The sequence below is a fragment of the Rattus rattus genome, chromosome 1, assembly GCF_011064425.1.
Source record: "Rattus rattus isolate New Zealand chromosome 1, Rrattus_CSIRO_v1, whole genome shotgun sequence".
NCBI classification, from domain to species: Eukaryota; Metazoa; Chordata; class Mammalia; order Rodentia; family Muridae; genus Rattus; species Rattus rattus.
This window is the reverse complement of record NC_046154.1, coordinates 160434056-160454393: the sequence shown is the minus strand read 5'-3', so window position 1 is coordinate 160454393 and position 20338 is coordinate 160434056. Positions and strand designations below refer to the sequence as shown.

General features: G+C 36.9%; 1 protein-coding gene across 1 annotated transcript; it reads right to left on the bottom strand.

The window, feature by feature from the left end:
• Positions 1 to 14692: 14692 nt before the first annotated feature.
• Positions 14693 to 15652, bottom strand: LOC116889912 (olfactory receptor 6C6-like). Its single transcript, XM_032890731.1, has one exon. It carries the CDS (start codon positions 15650 to 15652, stop codon positions 14693 to 14695), a length of 960 nt encoding a protein of 319 aa, XP_032746622.1.
• Between the last annotated feature and the right edge of the window lie 4686 nt (positions 15653 to 20338).

The following is a 20338-nucleotide window of genomic DNA, read 5'->3' as shown; positions in this document are numbered from 1 at the left end:
CATTGGCTACATATACAGCTGGAGTCATGGGTCCCTCCATATGTACTCTTTGGTTGGTGGTTTAATCACTGGGAGCTTTGGGAGATCTAGTTGGTTGATATTGCTGTTTTTTTATGGGGTTACAAATCTCTTCAGCTCCTTCAGTATTGATTTATATTTTTAGGACTAATAAGATACAACAATACCAGTAGTATATATTAATGTATGTGGTAACGTCATGGTTATTGTATTTGCAAGTTGGTTTCACTTTCTCTCAAATCTTCAAATGAAATTGTACACAATATTATATTCTACCAGATACCTTTATACACATTTACTCAGAAACAAGTCCCATATAACCAGTTAGAAAGGAAGTTTTCTTTATACTTTACACACATTTTTATTCAGCTATTTAAGACTTTTAATTGTGTATAATTTCATGCACATGTACATTACATTTGCATTGTTTCTTCCTCTTCTTTTTTTCCATCTTTATTAAATTGGGTATTTATTATTTACATTTCAAATGTTATTCCCTTTCCCGGTTTCCATGGCAACATCCCCCTAACCCTTCCCCCCTTTCTATATGGGTGTTCCCTCCTAATTCTCCCTCCATTACCACCCTTCCCCCAAGAATCTCATTCACAGGGGGTCCAACCTTGGCAGGACCAAGGGCTTAAATTTTCCAGATGCATTAAAGTTATGGTTTTGGTAAACAAAATACTCTTATAGTTCCCTGTATGTATTTTTCCTTTCTAGTTGCATAGGGTTTCCATTGCTTAAAGAGATACCATGAACAAGGCAACTCTTACAAAGGATCACATTTAATTGAGGCTGGCTTATAGGTTCATAGGTTCAGTCCATGGCTAAAAATATGTCTCTGTCCAGGCAGACATAGTGTTAGAGAAGAAGCTGAGAGTTCTACATATTTATCCAACTTCAGCCAGGATAAGACCAGCATTCTAAGACAGCTAGGAGGAAGCTCTCTCAGGGCCCACCCCTAGAGTGACACATTTCCCTCATAAGGCCATACCTATTAATAGTGCTACTCCCTGCGCCAAGCATATTCAAACCACTACACAAGTCAATATTACCAAAGAGTATTATTAGTGAGCAACATTTAGACACTTGCTTAGGAATAAAGAGAGATTAATATAATTTAATGTAGGTAGTGTACTGTACATATTAACATATATACTTTTAAAACTGTATTCTCTAATAATATATATTGAATATAAGTAATGTTTTGTGTCTCTAAATTATCAATTAAAATTGATTTTTTATTGGACTTACTATGCCATTTACTAGGTAAGGACATTTCTGTGCATTCATGTGTAACTTAAAGTTAAGGTAAATATACAAAACAATTTGGTTCTTGAAAATGATTTTACAGAACTCATAAATTGATACAAATAATTTCAAGCCCCCTATGAAATAAAAGCTGCAAATAGAGCTCTGTAAACCTTCATGAGTTGCAAGTTAATAGCACTAGGAAAGAAAGCTGGCTTGGACCAAATTTGTGACCAAGAAAAACATTCTTTCTTGATTAGGAATGAGGCCACTAAAGGTCATGAACTGGTAATGGGCAATTTATCATACATGTAGGGACAGAAAATAAATAATAGATTAATTTATTTATATAAGACTTCAAAATAATATGACACAAGGCAGATGATTGCCTTTTGATAAGACCATCCCAACTTATGACATAATAATTATTGTTTTAAACCTATAATGAACATCTGAAGCTAGTAACAGATAATGAATGTTTACTTACATACTAGTCTTAATGGAAAGGGATGTAAATAATTCTGTTGTAACTCATTAACTCTTATTGATCTATGATATGAACTATTGCCTTAAACTTACTTTGAACTTAAAGAAGGTAAAAATGCTTAGAAAATCATGTGTCGAATTATACTGAAAAGGTATAAAAACTCAGAACTTCAATAAAACATGGTTGTCCCTTTGTGCAGCTTCATTCAGTGTGTGTGTGTGTGTGTGTGTGTGTGTGTGTGTGTGTGTGTGTGTTGTCTATGTACCTGATATTCATTCTTATATTTTCTTTCCTGTCTGACTCAGGAAGATTTAAGTAAATCTGAGCCTCTTACCTAACCTGCAAGTGTTCCTGAGTAAAAGAGAGAAAAGAAAAACCCAAGTAACTAAGTTTCATTTCCCCTATTACCAACAGCAGAAATTAATTAACAGAAACCAATAAATAGGCTTTTGGCTGCCCAGATAGCAAGGAAGAGATAAATTTTCAGAAGTTTTTAGCCTTTGACACTGAATAGTAAGAGAGAATTAAATTGCAGGAAGTCATCAATTGGGGCCCGCAAAACCAATGCAATGTCCCTTCACTGCCTCCATTTGCCCTGTGATGTCAAAGCTGGTCCTAGACAGCCATCTCTGTAGCCCACTATTACACATTTTATATCCAAATATATACTTGCAGGATTACACTATTTGTATAGGACACATTCTGTAATAAATGAATCTTCAAACACATAATTTCTCTGATAGTGTGTATTATGTCAAATCTTGTAAATATCACTAATTTTATGAGCTTTTTTGGTTAACTAATGGGTTAAAAATTAAGACATTCTCACAGGGTTTGAGATATGCTGTTTAGAAGGAATTTTTAATACAATTCAAAAGTGGGCCTTGTTCTCTCTGAGGACAGAGAGATCTCTGGAAAATTAAAAGCTAAAGTTGATTATTCCTTGTTAATTTTTCCTTTTATCAGACTATAGACACGTTTATGTTTTATCAGGAATGTTTAAAGGAATATGAGGGGAAGAGAGCTGAACACCCAGAAGTGAAGACATCCTGACACCACAAGACAGACTGCCACTTTTGCACACATCTGCTCACATCACTGGTCCAAGGGAAAACTTCACCGTGCCTCTGGAAACAGGAATAAAGGAACAGTCAGGTACCAGTACCTGTGCTTCTGCTCTCTGCCCAGGACTGAACTGAACCAGCCAAACAGCTCCCTACACCCAAATACCATGGGGGACAGAGCTGGACCCTAAGAAGTGGAGACACTCCTGAGAAATCAGGGGAGATTACCCTCTGCCCACATTCCAGACCCAAGAGGGAATTACCCAGTACCAACTGTGGCCCCTGGGTGTAAGGACCTAGGGCCAATCAGGGGCAGGACCCTTCTGATTCCTGTCCACACCTAGAGCTGAAAAAGAGTCACTGGGAGTGCAAACACACCTGAGACCAGATCATTTGTTCTCAGAAAAGGCTGAAAGAAAACAGGAAAACAGTTCTACATGGGAACATAGGGAAGAGATCTGGAGTCAAAGATGCAAGCATCACCAACATAATACAAGAGATAAAAGAGAGAATTTCAGGAGAATAAGATACAATAGAAAACATCGACACCACCATCAAAGATAATGTAAAACGCACAAAGCTCCTAGCCCAAAATGTCCAGGAAATCCAGAACACAGAGGTCTACAGGACAGTCAAGCCACTCTCAGAAACAGCAAGAAAAGCAAACCCTAGAGACAATCCAATGGCTAGAGGCAAGTGCAGGAACATAAGCAAGAGAAACCAAGACTAATTGGCATCACCAGAGCCCAGTTCGCCAACCAAAGAAAATACTAGATATCCAAACACAGTAGAATAGCAATATTTAAAATCACATTTTTGTTAATGATGGAGGACTTCAAGAAGGACATAAATAAGTCACTTAAAGAAATGCAGGTTTAATATACGGAAAAACATTAACGTGATCCATTATATGAACAAACTGAAAGAACAAAACTATATGATCATTTCATTACATGCTGAGAAAGCATTTGACAAAATTCATCACCCCTTCATGATAAAAGTCCTGGAAAGAATAGGAATTCAAGGCCCATACCTAAACATAGTAAAAGCCATATACTGCAAACCAGTTGCTAACATTAAACTAAAGAGAAACTTTAAACATTAAATGGAGAGAAACTTGAAGCAATCCCACTAAAATCAGGGACTAGACAAGGCTGCCCACTCTCTCCCTACTTATTCAATATAGTTCTTGAAGTTCTAGCCAGAGCAATCAGACAACAAAAGGAGGTCAAGGGGATACAGATCGGAAGAGAAGAAGTCAAAATATCACTATTTGCAGATGATATGATAGTATATTTAAGTGATCCCAAAAGTGCCACCAGAGAACTACTAAAGCTGATAAACACCTTCAGCAAAGTGGCTGGGTATAAAATTAACTCAAATAAATCAGTAGCCTTCCTCTACACAAAAGAGAAACAATCCGAGAAAGAAATTAGTGAAACGACACCCTTCATAATAGAACCAAATAATATAGAGTACCTCGGAGTGACTTTAACCAAGCAAGTAAAAGATTTGTACAATAAGAACTACAAGACACTGAAGAAAGAAATTGAAGAAGACCTCAGAAGATGGAAAGATCTCCCATGCTCATTGATTGGCAGGATTAATATAGTAAAAATGTCCATTTTACCAAAAGCAATCTACAGATTTAATCAAATCCCCATCAAAATACCAATCCAATTCTTCAAAGAGTTAGACAGAACAATTTGCAAATTCATCTGGAATAACAAAAAACCCAGGATAGCTAAAACTATCCTCAACAATAAAAGGACTTCAGGGGGAATCACTATCCCTGAACTCAAGCAGTATTACAGGGCAATAGTGATAAAAACTGCATGGTATTGGTACAGAGACAGACAGATAGACCAATGGAATAGAATTGAAGACCCAGAAATGAACCCACACACCTATGGTCACTTGATTTTTGACAAAGGTGCCAAAACCATCCAATGGAAAAAAGATAGCATTTTCAGCAAATGGTGCTGGTTCAACTGGAGGTCAACATGTAGAAGAATGCAGATCATCCATGCTTATCACCCTGTACAAAGCTTAAGTCCAAGTGGATCAAGGACCTCCACATCAAACCAGACACACTCAAACTAATAGAAGAAAAACTAGGCATCATCTGAACACATGGGCATTGGAAAAATTTCCTGAACAAAACACCAATGGCTTATGCTCTAAGATCAAGAATCGACAAAATGGGATCTCATAAACTGCAAAGCTTCTGTAAGGCAAAGGACACTGTGGTTAGGACAAACGGCAACCAACAGATTGGGAAAAGATCTTTACCAATCCTACAACAGATAGAGGCCTTATATCCAAAATATACAAAGAACTCAAGAAGATAGACTGCAGGGAGACAAATAACCCTATTAAAAAATGGGGTTCAGAGCTAAACAAACAATTCACAGCTGAGGAATGCCGAATGGTTGAGAAACACCTAAAGAAATGTTCGACATCTTTAGTCATAAGGGAAATGCAAATCAAAACAACCCTGAGATTTCACCTCACACCAGTGAGAATGGCTAAGATCAAAAACTCAGGTGACAGCAAATGCTGGAGAGGATGTGGAGAAAGAGGAACACTCCTCCATTGTTGGTGGGGTTGCAGACTGGTACAAGCATTCTGGAAATCAGTCTGGAGGTTCCTCATAAAATTGGACATTGAACTGCCTGAGGATCCAGGTATACCTCTCTTGGGCATATACCCAAAAGATGCCCCAACATATAAAAAAGACACGTCTCCACTATGGGATGGCAGCCTTATTTATAATAGCCAGAAGCTGGAAAGAACCCAGATGCCCTTCAACAGAGGAATGGATACAGAAAATGTGGTACATCTACACAATGGAATACTACTCAGCTATCAAAAACAATGACTGTATGAAATTCGTAGGCAAATAGTTGGAACTGGAAAATATCATCTTGAGTGAGCTAACCTAATCACAGAAAGACATACATGGTATGCACTCATTGATAAGTGGCTATTAGCCCAAATGCTTGAATTACCCTAGATGCCTAGAACAAATGAAACTCAAGACGGATGATCAAAATGTGAATGCTTCACTCCTTCTTTAAAAGGGAACAAGAATACCCTTTGGCAGGGAAGAGAGAGGCAAAGATTAAAACAGAGACTGAAGGAACACCCATTCAGAGCCTGCCCAACATGTGGCCCATACATATACAGCCACCCAATTAGACAAGATGGATGAAGCAAAGAAGTGCAGGCCGACAGGAGCCGGATGTAGATCGCTCCTGAGAGACACAGCCAGAATACAGCAAATACAGAGGCGAATGCCAGCAGCAAACCACTGAACTGAGAATAGGATCCCCGTTGAAGAAATCAGAGAAAGAACTGGAAGAGCTTGAAGGGGCTCGAGACCCCATATGTACAACAATGCCAAGCAACCAGAGCTTCCAGGGACTAAGCCACTACCTAAAGACTATACATGGACTGACCCTGGACTCTGACCTCATAGGTAGCAATGAATATCCAAGTAAAAGCACCAGTGTAAGGGGAAGCCCTGGGTCCTGCTACGACTGAACCCCCAGTGAACTAGACTGTTGGGGGGAGGGCGGCAATGGCGGGAGGGTTGGGAGGGGAACACCCATAAGGAAGGTGTGGGAGGAGGGGGATGTTTGCCCGGAAACCGGGAAAGGGAATAACACTCCAAATGTATATAAGAAATACTCAAGTTAATAAAAAAAAGAAAAAAAAAAGAAAAAGAAATGCAGGACAACACAAATAAACAACTAGAAGCTCTTAAAAAGGAAACATAAAAATCCCTGAAACATTTACAGGAAAACACAACCAAACGGGTGAAGAAATTGAAGAAAATCATCCAGGATTTAGAAATGGAAATAGAAACAATAAAGAAAGCACAAAGGGAGACAGCCTTGGGGATAGAAAACTTAGGGAAGATATCTGAAGACATAGATGCAAGAACCACCAACAGAATACAAGAGATAGAAGAAAGCATCTCAGTGGTGGAAGACACCATAGAAAACATCAAAAACATCAACACAACCATAAAAAATAATGAAAAACACAAAAAGCTACTAGCCCAAAATATCCAGGAAATCGAGGACACAATGAGAATATCATAACTAAGGATAATAAGTATAGCAGAGAGTTAAGACTCACAACTTAAAGGGCCAGTAAATATACTCAACAAAATTATAAAAAAAAAATTCTCTAACCGAAAGAATGAGATGCCCATAACATATAAGAAGCCTCCAGAACTCAAATAGATTAAACCAGAAGAAAAATTCCTCCAATCACATAATAGTAAAAACACCAAATGCACATCAAAGAAAGAATTATAAAAGCAATAAGGGAAAAAGTTCAAGTGACATATAAAGGCTGACCTTTAAGAATTACACTAGGCTTCTCACCAGAGAGTATGAAAGCCAGAAGATTCTGAGCAGATGTCATACAGACTTTAAGAGAACATAAATGTAAGTCCAGGCTACTATATCCAGCAAATCCATAAATTAGCATAGATGATGAAACCAACATATTTCATGACAAAACCAAATTTACACAATATATTTCTTCAAATCCAGCCCTACAAAGGATAATAGATGGAAAATTCCAACACAGGGAGAGAAACTACATCGTACAGAAAACAAGAATATAATCTTGCAATGAAACCAAAAGAGAGACAAACAAACAATTCCACTTCAAACAATGAAAATAACAAGAAGCGACAAACACTATTCCTTAATAACTCTCAACATCAATGGACTCAATTGCCCGATAAAAAGACATAGACTAACAGATTGGATATATAAAGAGGACCCAGCATTTTGCTGCACATAAGAAACACCTCTTAAGTCCAAGTGGATCAAGGACCTCCACATCAAACCAGATATACTCAAACTAATAGAAAAAAAGGTGGGAAAGCATCTCGAACACATGGGCACTGGAGAATATTTCCTGAACAAAACACCAATGGCTTATCCTCCAAGATCAAGAATCAACAAATGGGATCTCATAAAACTCCAAAGCTTCTGTAACGCAAAGGACACTGTTGTTAGGACAAAATGACAACCAAAAGAGTGGGAAAAGATCTTTCCAAATCCTACAACAGATAGAGGGCTTATATCCAAAACATACAAAGAATTCAAGAAGTTAGACCACAGGGAGACAAATAATGCTATCAAAAAATGGATTTCAGGGCTAAACAAAGAATTCACAGCTGACGAATGCCGAATGGCTGAGAAATACCTAAAGAAATGTTCAACATCTTTAGTCATAAGGGAAATGCAAATCAAAACAACCCTGAGATTTCAACTCACACCAGTGAGAATGGCTAAGATCAAAAACTCAGGTGACAGCAAATGCTGGAGAGGATGTGGAGAAAGAGGAATACTCCTCCATTGTTGGTGGGATTGCAAGACTGGTACATCAACTCTGGAAATCAGTCTGGAGGTTCCTCAGAAAATTGGACATTGAACTACCTGAGGACACAGCTATACCTCTCTTTGGTATATACCCAAAAGATGCACCAACATATAACAAAGACACATGCTCCTTATGTCCATAGCAGCCTTATTTATAATAGCCAGAAACTGGAAAGAACGCAGATGCCCTTCAACAGAGGAATGGATACAGAAAATGTGGTACATCTACACAATGGAATATCACTCAGCTATCAAAAACAATGACTTTATGAAATTCATAGGCACATGGATGGAACTGGAAAATATCATCCTGAGTGAGGTAATCCAATCACAGAAAAACATACATGGTATGCACTCATTGATAAGTGGCTATTAGCCCAAATGCTTGAATTACCCTAGATGCACAGTACACAGGAAACTGAAGAAGGATGACCAAAATGTGAATGCTTCACTCCTTCTTTAAAAGGGGAACAAGAATACCCTTGGCAGGGAATAGGGAGGCAAAGATTAAAACAGAGACTGAAGGCACACCCATTCAGAGCCTGCCCCACATGTAACCCATACATATACAGCCACCCAATTAAACAAGATGGATGAAGCAAAGAAGTGCAGGCAGACAGGAACCGGATGTAGATCTCTCCTGAGAGACACAGCCAGAATACAGCAAATACATAGGTGAATGCCAGCAGCAAACCACTGAACTGAGAACGGGACCCCCGTTGAAGGAATCAGAGAAAGGACTAGAAGAGCTTGAAGGGGCTCGAGACCCCATATGAACAACAATGTCAACCAACCAGAGCTTCCAGGGACTAAGCCATTACCCAAATACTATACATGGACTGACCCTGGGATCCAACCTCATACGTAGCAATGAATAGTCTAGTAAGAGCACCAGTGGAAGGGGAAGCCCTTGGTCCTGCCAAGACTGAACCCCCAGTGAAAGGGATTATTGGGGGGAGGGTGATAATGGGGTAGGATGGGGAGGGAAAGCCAATATAGAAGGGGATGGGGGAGGGGTTAGGGGGATTTTGGCCAGGAAACTGGGAAGGGGAATAACACTCGAAATGTAAATAAGAAATACTGAAGTTAATAAAGATTAAAAAGAAAAGAAAAAAAAAAAGAAACAATTCAGAGAAAAGAACAGCTGCTACTTCAGAGTAAATGGCTGAAAAACATCTTTCCAAGCAAATGGTCCAAAGAAATAAGCTGTAGTTGCCTTTCTAATATGGAATAAATTGACTTTTAACCTAAAGTCATCAACCAAGTTACGTCACATTCAACAAAAGAAAAATCCACCAAGATGAACTCTTAACTCTAAATATCCGTGCTCCAAATGCAAGGGCACCTACATTCATAAAAGAAACTTTATTAAATCTCAAATCTCACATTGCACCTTATACAATTATAATTAGAGATTTCAACCGTTCACTATCATTAATGGACAAATCTTATAAGCAAATTAAATTGAGACACAGAGAAACTAACAAAAGTTATGAACCAAATGAATTTAACATATTTTTAGAGCATTCCAGTCTAAAACAAAAGCATATACCTTCTTCTCAGCACCTCGTGGAAATGTCTCCAAAACTGACCATATAATTGGACACAATACAGGCCTCAACAGATGTAGGAAGATAGAAATAATCCCATGCATCCAATCAGATCACCACTGACTAAGGCTGGTCTTCAATAACAACAGAAATGACCGAACGCCCTCATATAAATGAAAGTTGAACAACACTCTACTCAACGACAAATTGGTCAAGGAAGTAATAAAGAAAGAAATTAAAGACTTCTTAGAATTTAATGAAATGAAGATACAACATACCCAAACTTATGGGACACAATGAATGTCATGCCAAGAGGATAACTCATACTTGTGAGTGTCTGCAAAAAGAAATAGGAGAGATCATATGTAACCAACTTGACAGTACACCTAAAAGCTCTAGAACAAAAAGAAAGAAATAAAGCCAAGAGGAGTAAAAGGCATGAAATAATCAAATGCAGAGCTAAAGTCAACCATGTAGAAACGAAAAGGACTATACAAAGAATCAACATAATCAGGAGCTGGATCTTTGAGAAAATCAACAAGATAGATAAACCAGAGGTCAGAATAACCAGAGGTCACACAGAGTCCATCCAAATTAACAAAATCAGAAATGAAAACGGAGACATGACAAGAGAATGTGAGGAAATCAAAACAAATCATCACATCCTACTACTAAAGTTTGTATTAAACAAAACTAGAAAATCTGGAGGAAACGGAGAATTTTCGAAACAGATACTGGGTACCAAAGTTAAATCAGGAACAAGTAAAAAATCCAAACAGCCCCATAACTCCTGATGGAATAGAAGCAATTATTAAAACTCTCCCAACTGAACAGAGCTCAGGACAAGATGGGTTTAGTGAAGAATTCTAGCCTTCAATGAAGAGCTCATACCATTACTGCCCAAACTGTTCCAAAAAATAGAAACAGATGGAATACTACCAAATTCCTTCTATGAAGCCACAATTACTCATACCGACACCACACAAAGACCCAACAAAGAAAAAGAACTTCAGATCAATTTCCCTAATGAATATTGATGCAAAAATACGAGTAAAATTCTTGCAAACTGAATCAAAGAACACATCAATATGATCATCCATCATGATCAAGTAGGCTTCATCCCAGGGGTGCAGGGATGGTTTAATATATGAAAATCCATCAACCAAATTCATTATATAAACAAACTCAAAGATAAGAACCACATGACCATTTCATTAGATGCTGAGAAAGCATTTGGCAAAATTCAACACCCTTCCATGATAAAAGTCCTGGAATATCAAGAACTCAAGACCCATATCTAAACATAGTAAAAGGGATAAACAACAAACCAGTACCGAACATTAAACTAAACGGAGAGAAACTTGAAGCAATCCCACTAAAGCCAGGCATTAGACAAGGCTGTCCACTCTCTGCCTACTTATTCATAGTACTCAAAGTCCTAGCCAGAGCAATCAGGCAATGAAAGGAGGTCAAAGCAAAATAATTGAAAGGGAAGAAGTCAAAATATCACTATTTGCAGATGCTTTGATAGTATACTTAAGTGACCTCAAAAGTTCCACCAGAGAATTACTTAACCTGATAAACAACTTCAGCAAAGTGTCGAGGTATTAAATTAACTCAAATAAATCAGTAGCCTTCCTCTACACAAAAGAGGAATAAGCCGAGAAAGAAATTAGGGAAATGACACCTTTCATAATAGTCCCAAATAATATAAAATACCTCGGTGTGACTTTAACCAAGCAAGTGAAAGATCTGTATGATAAGAACTTCAAGCCTCTGAAGAAAGAAACTGAAGAAGATCTCAGAAGATGAAAAGATCTCCCATGCTCATAGATTGGCAGGATTTACATAGTTAAAATGGTCATTTTGCTGAAAGCAAGCTACAGATTCAATGCAATCCTCATCAAAATTCCTACTCAATTCTTTAGGAAGAGCAATTTGCAAATTCATTTGGAATAAAAAAAAAACCAGGATAGTGAAAACTATACTCAGCAATAATAGAATTTCTTGGGGAATCCCCATCCCTGATCTCAAGCAGTATTAAAGAGCAATAGTCATAAAAACTCTATGATATTGGTAAACAGACAGGCAGATAGATCAGTGGAACAGAGTTGAAGGCCCAGAAATGAACCCACATACCTATAGTCAATTGATCTTTGACAAAGGAGCTAAAACCATCCAATTGAAGAAGAATAGCATTTTCAACAAATGGTACTGGATCAAGTGGTGGTCAGCATGTAGAAGAATGCATATCAATCCATTCTTATCACACTGTACAAAGCTTAAGTCTAAGTGGATCAAGGACCTCCACATCAAACCAGATACACTCAAACTAATAGACAAAAAAATAAGTGGGGAAGATTCTCAAACACATGGGCACTGGAGAAAATTTCCTGAACAAAACCACCATGTCTTATGGTATAAGATCAAGAAAAGACAAATGGGACCTCATAAAACTACAAAGCTTCTGTAAGGCAAAGGACACTATCATTAGGAAAAAATGGCAACCAACAGATTGGGAAAAGATCTTTACCAATCCTACATCTGATATCCCAAATATACAAAGAACTCAAGAAGTTAGACTCCAGAGAGTCAAATAACCCTATTAAAAATGGGGTACAGAGATAAAACATTCTCAGCTTAGGAATATCAAATGGCTGAAAAGCACCTAAAGAAATGTTCAATGACCTTAGTCATCAGGGAAAAGCAAATCAAAACAACCCTGAGATTCCATCTCATACCTATCAGAATGGCTAAGTTCAAAAGCTCAGGTGACAGCAGATGCTGGCAATGATGAAAGAGGAACATTCCTCCATTGTTTGTGGGATTACAAACTGGTACAACCACTCTGGAAACCAGTCTGCAGATTCCTCATAAAATTGGACATTGAAATACCTGAGGACCCAGCTATACCTCTCCTGGGCATATATCCAAAAGATGTTCCAACATACAACAAAGACACATGCTCCACTATGTTCATAGCAGCCTTATTATTACAGCTAGAAGCTGGAAAGAACTCGATTTCCTTCAATGGATGGAATTCAGAAAATGTGGTACATCTACACAATTGAGTACTATTCAGCTATCAAAAACAATGACTTCATGAAATTCATGTGTAAATGGAATGAACTAGAAAATATCATCCTGTGTGAGGTAACACAATCACAGAAAAACAAACTTAGTATGCGCTGATTGATAAGTGGAGATTAGCCCAAAAGCTCGAATTGCCCAAGATGTAATCCACAGACCACAGGAAGCTCAAGAAGGATGACCAAAATGTGGATGCTCCCACTCCTTCTTAAAATGGGGAACAAAAATATCCGTAAGAGAGGATATGGAGGCAAAGGTTAGACCAGAGACTGAAGGAATGGCCATTCAGAGTCTGCAACATGTGGCCCATATATATACAACCACCAAAACTAGATAAAATTGATGAAGCTAAGAAGTGCATGCTGGAAGGGATTGAATACAGTTCTCTTCTGAGAGACACATCCAGAGCATGTCAAATACAGAGGTCAATGCTAGCAGCAAACCACTGAACTGAGAACAGGATCCCCTTTGCGGTAATTAGAGGAAGGATTGAAAGAGCTGACGGGGCTTGCAACCCCATAAAAGCAACAATGCCAAACAATCAGAGCTTCCAGGGACTAAACCACTACCCAAAGACCATACATGGACTGAGCAAGGGTTCCAACTGCATATGTAGCAGAGAATAACCTTGTTGGGGCACCAGTGGAAGGGGAAGCCCTTGGTCCTACCAAGGTTGGACCCACAGTGCAGCGGAATGTCGAGGGTTGTGGGGAAGGGGGTGGATGGGGAGAACACCAATGTGGGGGAGCAGGAGGGAATGGGGGTTTATGGACAGGAAACTGGAAAAGGGAAAACATTTGAAATGTAAATAGAGAAATAAATTTAATAAAAAAATAAAATTTCAAAAAATAAAGAATATGAATAAATCTTATGGATTTAATATTCATATTTGTCAAGTTATTTCAAATAATCATACATACTGGGAGCAAATGGTACAGGAAGATGCAGATGTTGAGACTGACATCACTCACTGAGTAAAGAGACTGACCATAGGATATAATTTCTAAAGGATTTTTATGGACTCTGCATTGAAACTGTATGCCAATACGTAAACATACATACATATGCCTCCGTACATAGGAGAGGACATATCAGAAAGACATGTTTTGTTTTCATTTTGCTGTGGCTGAGCAAGAGGATTTCAATGAAAAGTTCGGAAATGGAAGTATAACAGTTGTTCTTTACATAGAGAATTAAGAACTTATATAACATTCATGGTAGTTTTTGAAAACACAATTGTTTATTTTTATTGTATGTATCTGATTGTCTTGCCTGCATGTGTGCATGTATTCCATGGGCAAGTACTTCCAACAAAGAAAAAAAAATTGGACGATGGTTTGCCACCATTTGAGTACTGCGTAGTTAACCTACAACCTCTGCAAAAAGAAGTTGTCTTAAATAGTAAGCTACTGGTACACCTTTTCATACTGTTTTTTCTCTTTTCTCCAGAAAAGTACAACAGACAGGTTCCTATACCCAATTAACATCCTGAACCAAAACCAACTATACTGAACATGAGAGACCTCAAAATTTTACGTGGAGCAAGAAAATACAAAAATAAAGTACAAAGAGAGAGATGTATTTCACATGAAATTCCAGAAGAAAAATAGTACAACAAAACTGAAAATTCACCTGTAGGTATTTGATTTAATTTCATATTAAACTAATGTAGGGTGTATCAGAGAAATGACTGGAAGTAGGAAAGAGGGGCATTAACGGAAACTGAGAAAGAAAAGTTAATAGAAAACATCATACTTAAGCATAGATCATAGCTGGCATACATGGAAATTATATCCCCTCTTTGACTCACGTTCCAACAGCATGCTATTTAAGCCTAAATCTCAATTCACTGTTTTGAGAATAGCACAATCTGTGAAGCACCTGCTTGAAAGCGTCCTTCACCTGCTGGTTCCTTAGGGTGTAAATGAAAGGGTTTAGCAAAGGGGCCACAGAGGTATTGAGCACAGCTACACCTTTATTTAAAGCCACCCTCTCCTTGGCTGATGTTTTCATGTACATGAACATACAACTCCCATAAGTAATGGAGACAACAACCATGTGTGAGGAGCATGTGGAAAAGGCCTTTCTCCTTTGTTGAGCTGAAGGGAACTCTAGGATGGTTATGATGATGAGTGTGTAGGAGAGAATCACTAAGATCAAGGTGATGATAAGTGTCATGACAGCTAAGGCAAAAGCCATCAATTCTATGAAATGTGTGTCTGTACAAGACAGTTGCAGGACAGGAGAAGTGTCACACAGGAAGTGGTCTATTGTTTTGGAGGCACAGAAATCCAGTTTGAGTCCCAAGAGCAAAGGGGGGAAGATGACTAAGAACCCAGTTACCCAGGAGCTGAGAACCAGTAGGTGGCACACTTTGCTGTTCATGATGATAGGGTAGTGCAGTGGTTTGCAGATGGCTACATAGCGATCATAGGACATGGCAGCCAGGAGGTAGAACTCTGTGATTAGTGAGAGAAAAAAGAAGAATAGTTGAGCTGCACAAGAATTGTAGGAAATTGTTCTGTCTCCAGTGAGAATGCTCATTAAGAACCGTGGAATACAGGCAGTTGTGAATGCAATTTCTAAGAAGGAAAAATTCCGAAGGAAAAAGTACATTGGAGTCTTGAGATGAGGATCCATCAGGGTGAGGAAGATGATCACTAAGTTCCCCATCATGCTCAAGATATAATTGAAAAACATAAACAGGAAAATCAGAATTTGTAGCTGAGGGTCGTCTGTCAATCCAAGCAAAATGAATACAATCTCCACAGATTGATTCTTCATTTCCCCTTTTTCTCTAGTAAGTCTACATAAAATAAAATAAAATATAAAATAAGAGAAAATAGAAGGAAAAACCCCAAACAACTATTATCACATATAACACATTTGGAAAATATTCATTCCTTTATATTCACAGCAAGGCACATTTTCAGTAAAACCCATGCAAAAATATTTTAATGAGTTTAGATTTCATTTCATGAACATATCTTAAACATCATTGGTATTTGTCATAGTTAAGGTTTTTATTGTTGTGAAAAAACACCAAGGCCAAAGATTGCATGGGAAGTAAATGCTTTAAAGGTTTTGTTCACATTAGTGTTTATTAGTCTGTCAGGGAAGCATTCCAGGGTAAGAACTCAGGGAAGAAACTTGGCAGCAGGAAATGAAGCAGAGGTCATGGAGGAGTACTACTTACTATCTGACTCATTAATTTGGCTTTCTCAGACTGCTCCCGGGACCACCCTTCCACATCACCTATCAGTCAAGGAAATGAAATAGGTTTCTCCAGTCTGTTGGGGACATTTTCTCAATTGAGGTTCCTTCTTTGTAAATGACATGGCTTGATTCAATATGACATAAGGGTAGCCAGATTCAGAATCTTATTTAACTCAACATTGACTGGGTCCTTTTGGCCCATTTACAGGAGGCATGCCACTTATGTGAAATTGTCTCTTAATTGGATTACAGTCCACCTGTACCTGTCGTTTCAATAATCTGCTTAAATAAACTATTCAAGTGTGTGGTATTTGAAAATTTCTGACTTAGTTCTCTTGAGTAAATTACCACTTCAGTGATACAATATTTACAGTAAACTGTGGTGTTCCCAATAGCCATAGTAACTCCTAATTTAGATACACATATAGGGCAGTTTTAAGAAAGAAGATCTCTAAAGAAGAAAATAGACAAGATTATAGTATGAGATTCTAGCAAAATGGGTATGGTGATAATCAGATCTCAATTTCTAGAAAATAACTGGGAAACATGAACAACACATTGATTTCAAACTGAGTCATCAGTTGAACTTGCAACCATAAACTCTCTTACTGGTAATATTTCCCATTACTGTCCTCTGTCCCATGACAGCTTTGAATAGAGAAAAATAGCAGTGTGAAAAAAGAATTAACCTATAAATATAAAGCCAATGCTTCAAGTAAAAATATGAGCCATTTTTCATTTTAAAATAATTGTGTAAGGCAGATACTTATGTTTATAGAGTACTTTGATTCAATATTAAAGCTTTATATACTCTACCTACTTTATACCTATGCAAACATAAGAATTTTGGAAAAAAAAATGGAATATCTATTTCGAGTAATTTGAAGTTTAGAAAATCTACATGTCCTGTACAATGTGAAGAGTTAAATATCAGATAGTTTCCTGATTAGTTTTAGGAATTGTATCATAGAATCAAGTGACCTATGTACAACAGTCTGTATCTGGAAATGAATATACACACTCACAGTACCAAAACTACCCCATGACAGTAATTAGAGTTAGTTTGTTGGTGATATTTTATCCACTAAATAAAAGATTAGCATACCTGACTCGAGTGATTTTGCTTTATGTCTATTGATACTGGGGTTCCACTTTACAAAGGACGCTGAATTGGTATAGCTTTTCATTTTCCGGGTTGTCTCTGGTTCCACATCTCAGGTATGATGTTCTTTCACTATAAGCACTTTGGTAAAACTCTTACAGGGAACAACATATATTTTTCTCGTGCCTGTGTTATTGATGCAGTGCAGGGTGTGGTATTATGAAATCCCTATCAAGCTATTGCATAAACAGAGAAACATGTAAGTATTTTATGACATACTAAGAAAAGACAGAGTGATATGATATGAATGATATCAAATGTAAAATATTGTGGCTTGCATTCACTAACCTGGGCTGTGTTCAGAAGTCATGATCTTAACATTATTTTATGTTATTTATTTTATTTATTTAACATTATTTATTTTATAAGAGCTTTTCTGAAAGATTTTATTCAAATTCTAATCAAAAGCCAGGTGAGAGAACACTTATGAAATAATTAGTAACATCTCTAGAAAAAAATAAACTTTTACCAAAGTTCTAAAGAGCCATAATGTAATCATTAAAACCATTTAAAGTAGACAATAGATAACATATTTTCTGCATTATGAATGCTAATAGAATTATTCCCAACCTATGAGGTACAAATTATTCTTTAAAAACATTAAAAATGCAAAAACTACCCATAAAAGAAACAAAGGACAATTAAAAACTCAATATTCTTTTCTCTGGTGTTTACAGAAATATAGAAAATGACATATATATATATATATATATATATATATATATATATATGAACATTTGGATATTTAGATGGTTTGTAAAGGAACTGAAGATTTGAGATAGGATATTCTATGCAGAAAAAGCAGCCTGTGACCAAGAAAATATAATGTATCAAACAATCTTTGCTTGAAAAAAATTGCCACTATTCTCATATTTACTCATCTCTCATTGATCCATAAACCATTGTAAGGAACAGTACCATGGTTATCACAGCTATTAGGATATGCAGATGTTATAAAATTATATTTCAGAAAGTATTATCATTTATAAAATCTTTCCATTGGTATCACTGACATAAATGTTTAATTATACTGTGCTTACAATAAATTTTCCTCACCAAAAACTATTATTTTGTTCTGATATAACACTTATATACCCCATCCATCTTCATAACACATACTTATTATAATGGAAACCGACACAAATTGCATTATTGATTATATGGCCCACAGGCCAAGGAATATAATTCCATTGAGTTTTGTTGGATCTTATGAATACAACATACATTTAAAAGATTTTCAAATGATAAAACATTTTTGTAATCATTTACAATTATCTATTTATGAGTCAATAAAAGAAGATATTAAAATACTAACCTCTTATTAGTTTCACAGTTTTCTTCAGTTGAACATGTCAATTCTGCCAAATTTTTGCTTCTGTATGTCAATTATTATCCTGGTAAACAGACAATGGATGACCAGTCCTTCTTCCTCATTCTAATCTAAAATAAATGACACATTTGCTTATTTGTATGTTGTCTTAGAGATATTATTTCTTGCTAATCTAATGAATGCTGGGAATATTCATGAAATTCATATGTCTACAGTAAATTATAAAAAATGTTGTTAAAATTGACATATACCATAATATGGAAACTCACCATGTCTGAAATAATGAAGAATTTATGCCCTTGTTTTCTATAGGAAAATATTAAATAGGAACAAACAATTCTCAGGGTAACTAGACTTAACACCATCATTTCCTAAGGGATTCACAAATTGTATGATGCAGAAGTGCTGTTTATAAAAATAAGCATGAACATAAAACCTACTGTACACAAATTAGCTCTATGTAAAATGCGTTATTCTACAAAAACCCTGATTTGCCTTGGCTTGTCTCCTTAAAAGCATTTACTGTCAATCACATCAATCACAGGACCATGTCAACCCCTGGAGGCATTTCAAATGTGACTCTAGCTGCATATCTCTTTGTAAGGATCAACCCTCACTTATTTTACTATTCTCTTAGAGGTCAGGCAACAGTTTCGAATTATAATAATTAGAAAACTATTAATATCTAAAATTGTGTGAATATTTTTGATGCAATTTCTAAAATCATAAACTGCTCATTGTTTAAAATTTTCTTATCACCACTGTGATTAACTCATAATGGAATTCCTGACTCAAAAGTAAGCAGTAATTTAAACAAAATTTAATAAATTCTCTATCTGGAGTAAATCAATTCCCCATATTAATGTACAAAGGCTCCTTTTTCTTTCATTCTTCAAAACGAAGTGGGTTTTCTTCAAACATCCAAAGTCATTTATAGCTTAAAGAAATTTTCTAGAATTATATCATATGCAAACTTTTCTAATTTAAATCACTTTTATTTATCTGTTTTTCATGTGTGAGAAATGCCATCCATTTGCCTTTATATACTTACTTCTGCACACTCAATTCCAGTACATCCATTTTAATTAAAAAATGAACTGATTTTGCTCTTTTTTATGGAGGTACTACACAATATACAAATATTTTGTCCAATATTTTTTTCACTTGGTGACGTCGGCTCAGCCCATGATTTAGATATCACTAGAAAAACATTCACATAAACCAGGGAGAGATAAATTGAACTGGAGGCCTTTTAAAAATTTTAGATAGTGACATTTTAAGTTATGTTAGTTGTGTCCTTTTTTTATTAACTTGAATATTTCTTATATACATTTCGAAAGTGTTATTCCTTTCCCGGTTTCGGCAAACATCCCTTCACTCCCCCCTTCAATATGGGTGTTCCTCCCCACCCCCCCCCATTGCCGCCCTCCCCGACAGTCTAGTTCATGGGTTCAGTCTTACCAGGACCAAGGGCTTCCCCCTTCCACTGGTGTTCTTACTAGATATTCATTGCTACCTATGAGGTCAGAGTCCAGGGTCAGTCCATGGTCAGGTCTTTAGGTAGTGGCTTTAGTCCCTGGAAGCTCTGGTTGCTTGGCATTGTTGTACATATGGGGTCTCAGCCCTTCAAGCTCTTCCAGTTCTTTCTCTGATTCCTTCAACGGGGTCCTATTCTAAGTTCAGTGTTTGTTGCTGGCATTCGCCTCTGTATTTGCCAGGTATTCTGGCTGTGTCTCAGGAGAGATCTACATCCTGCTCCTGT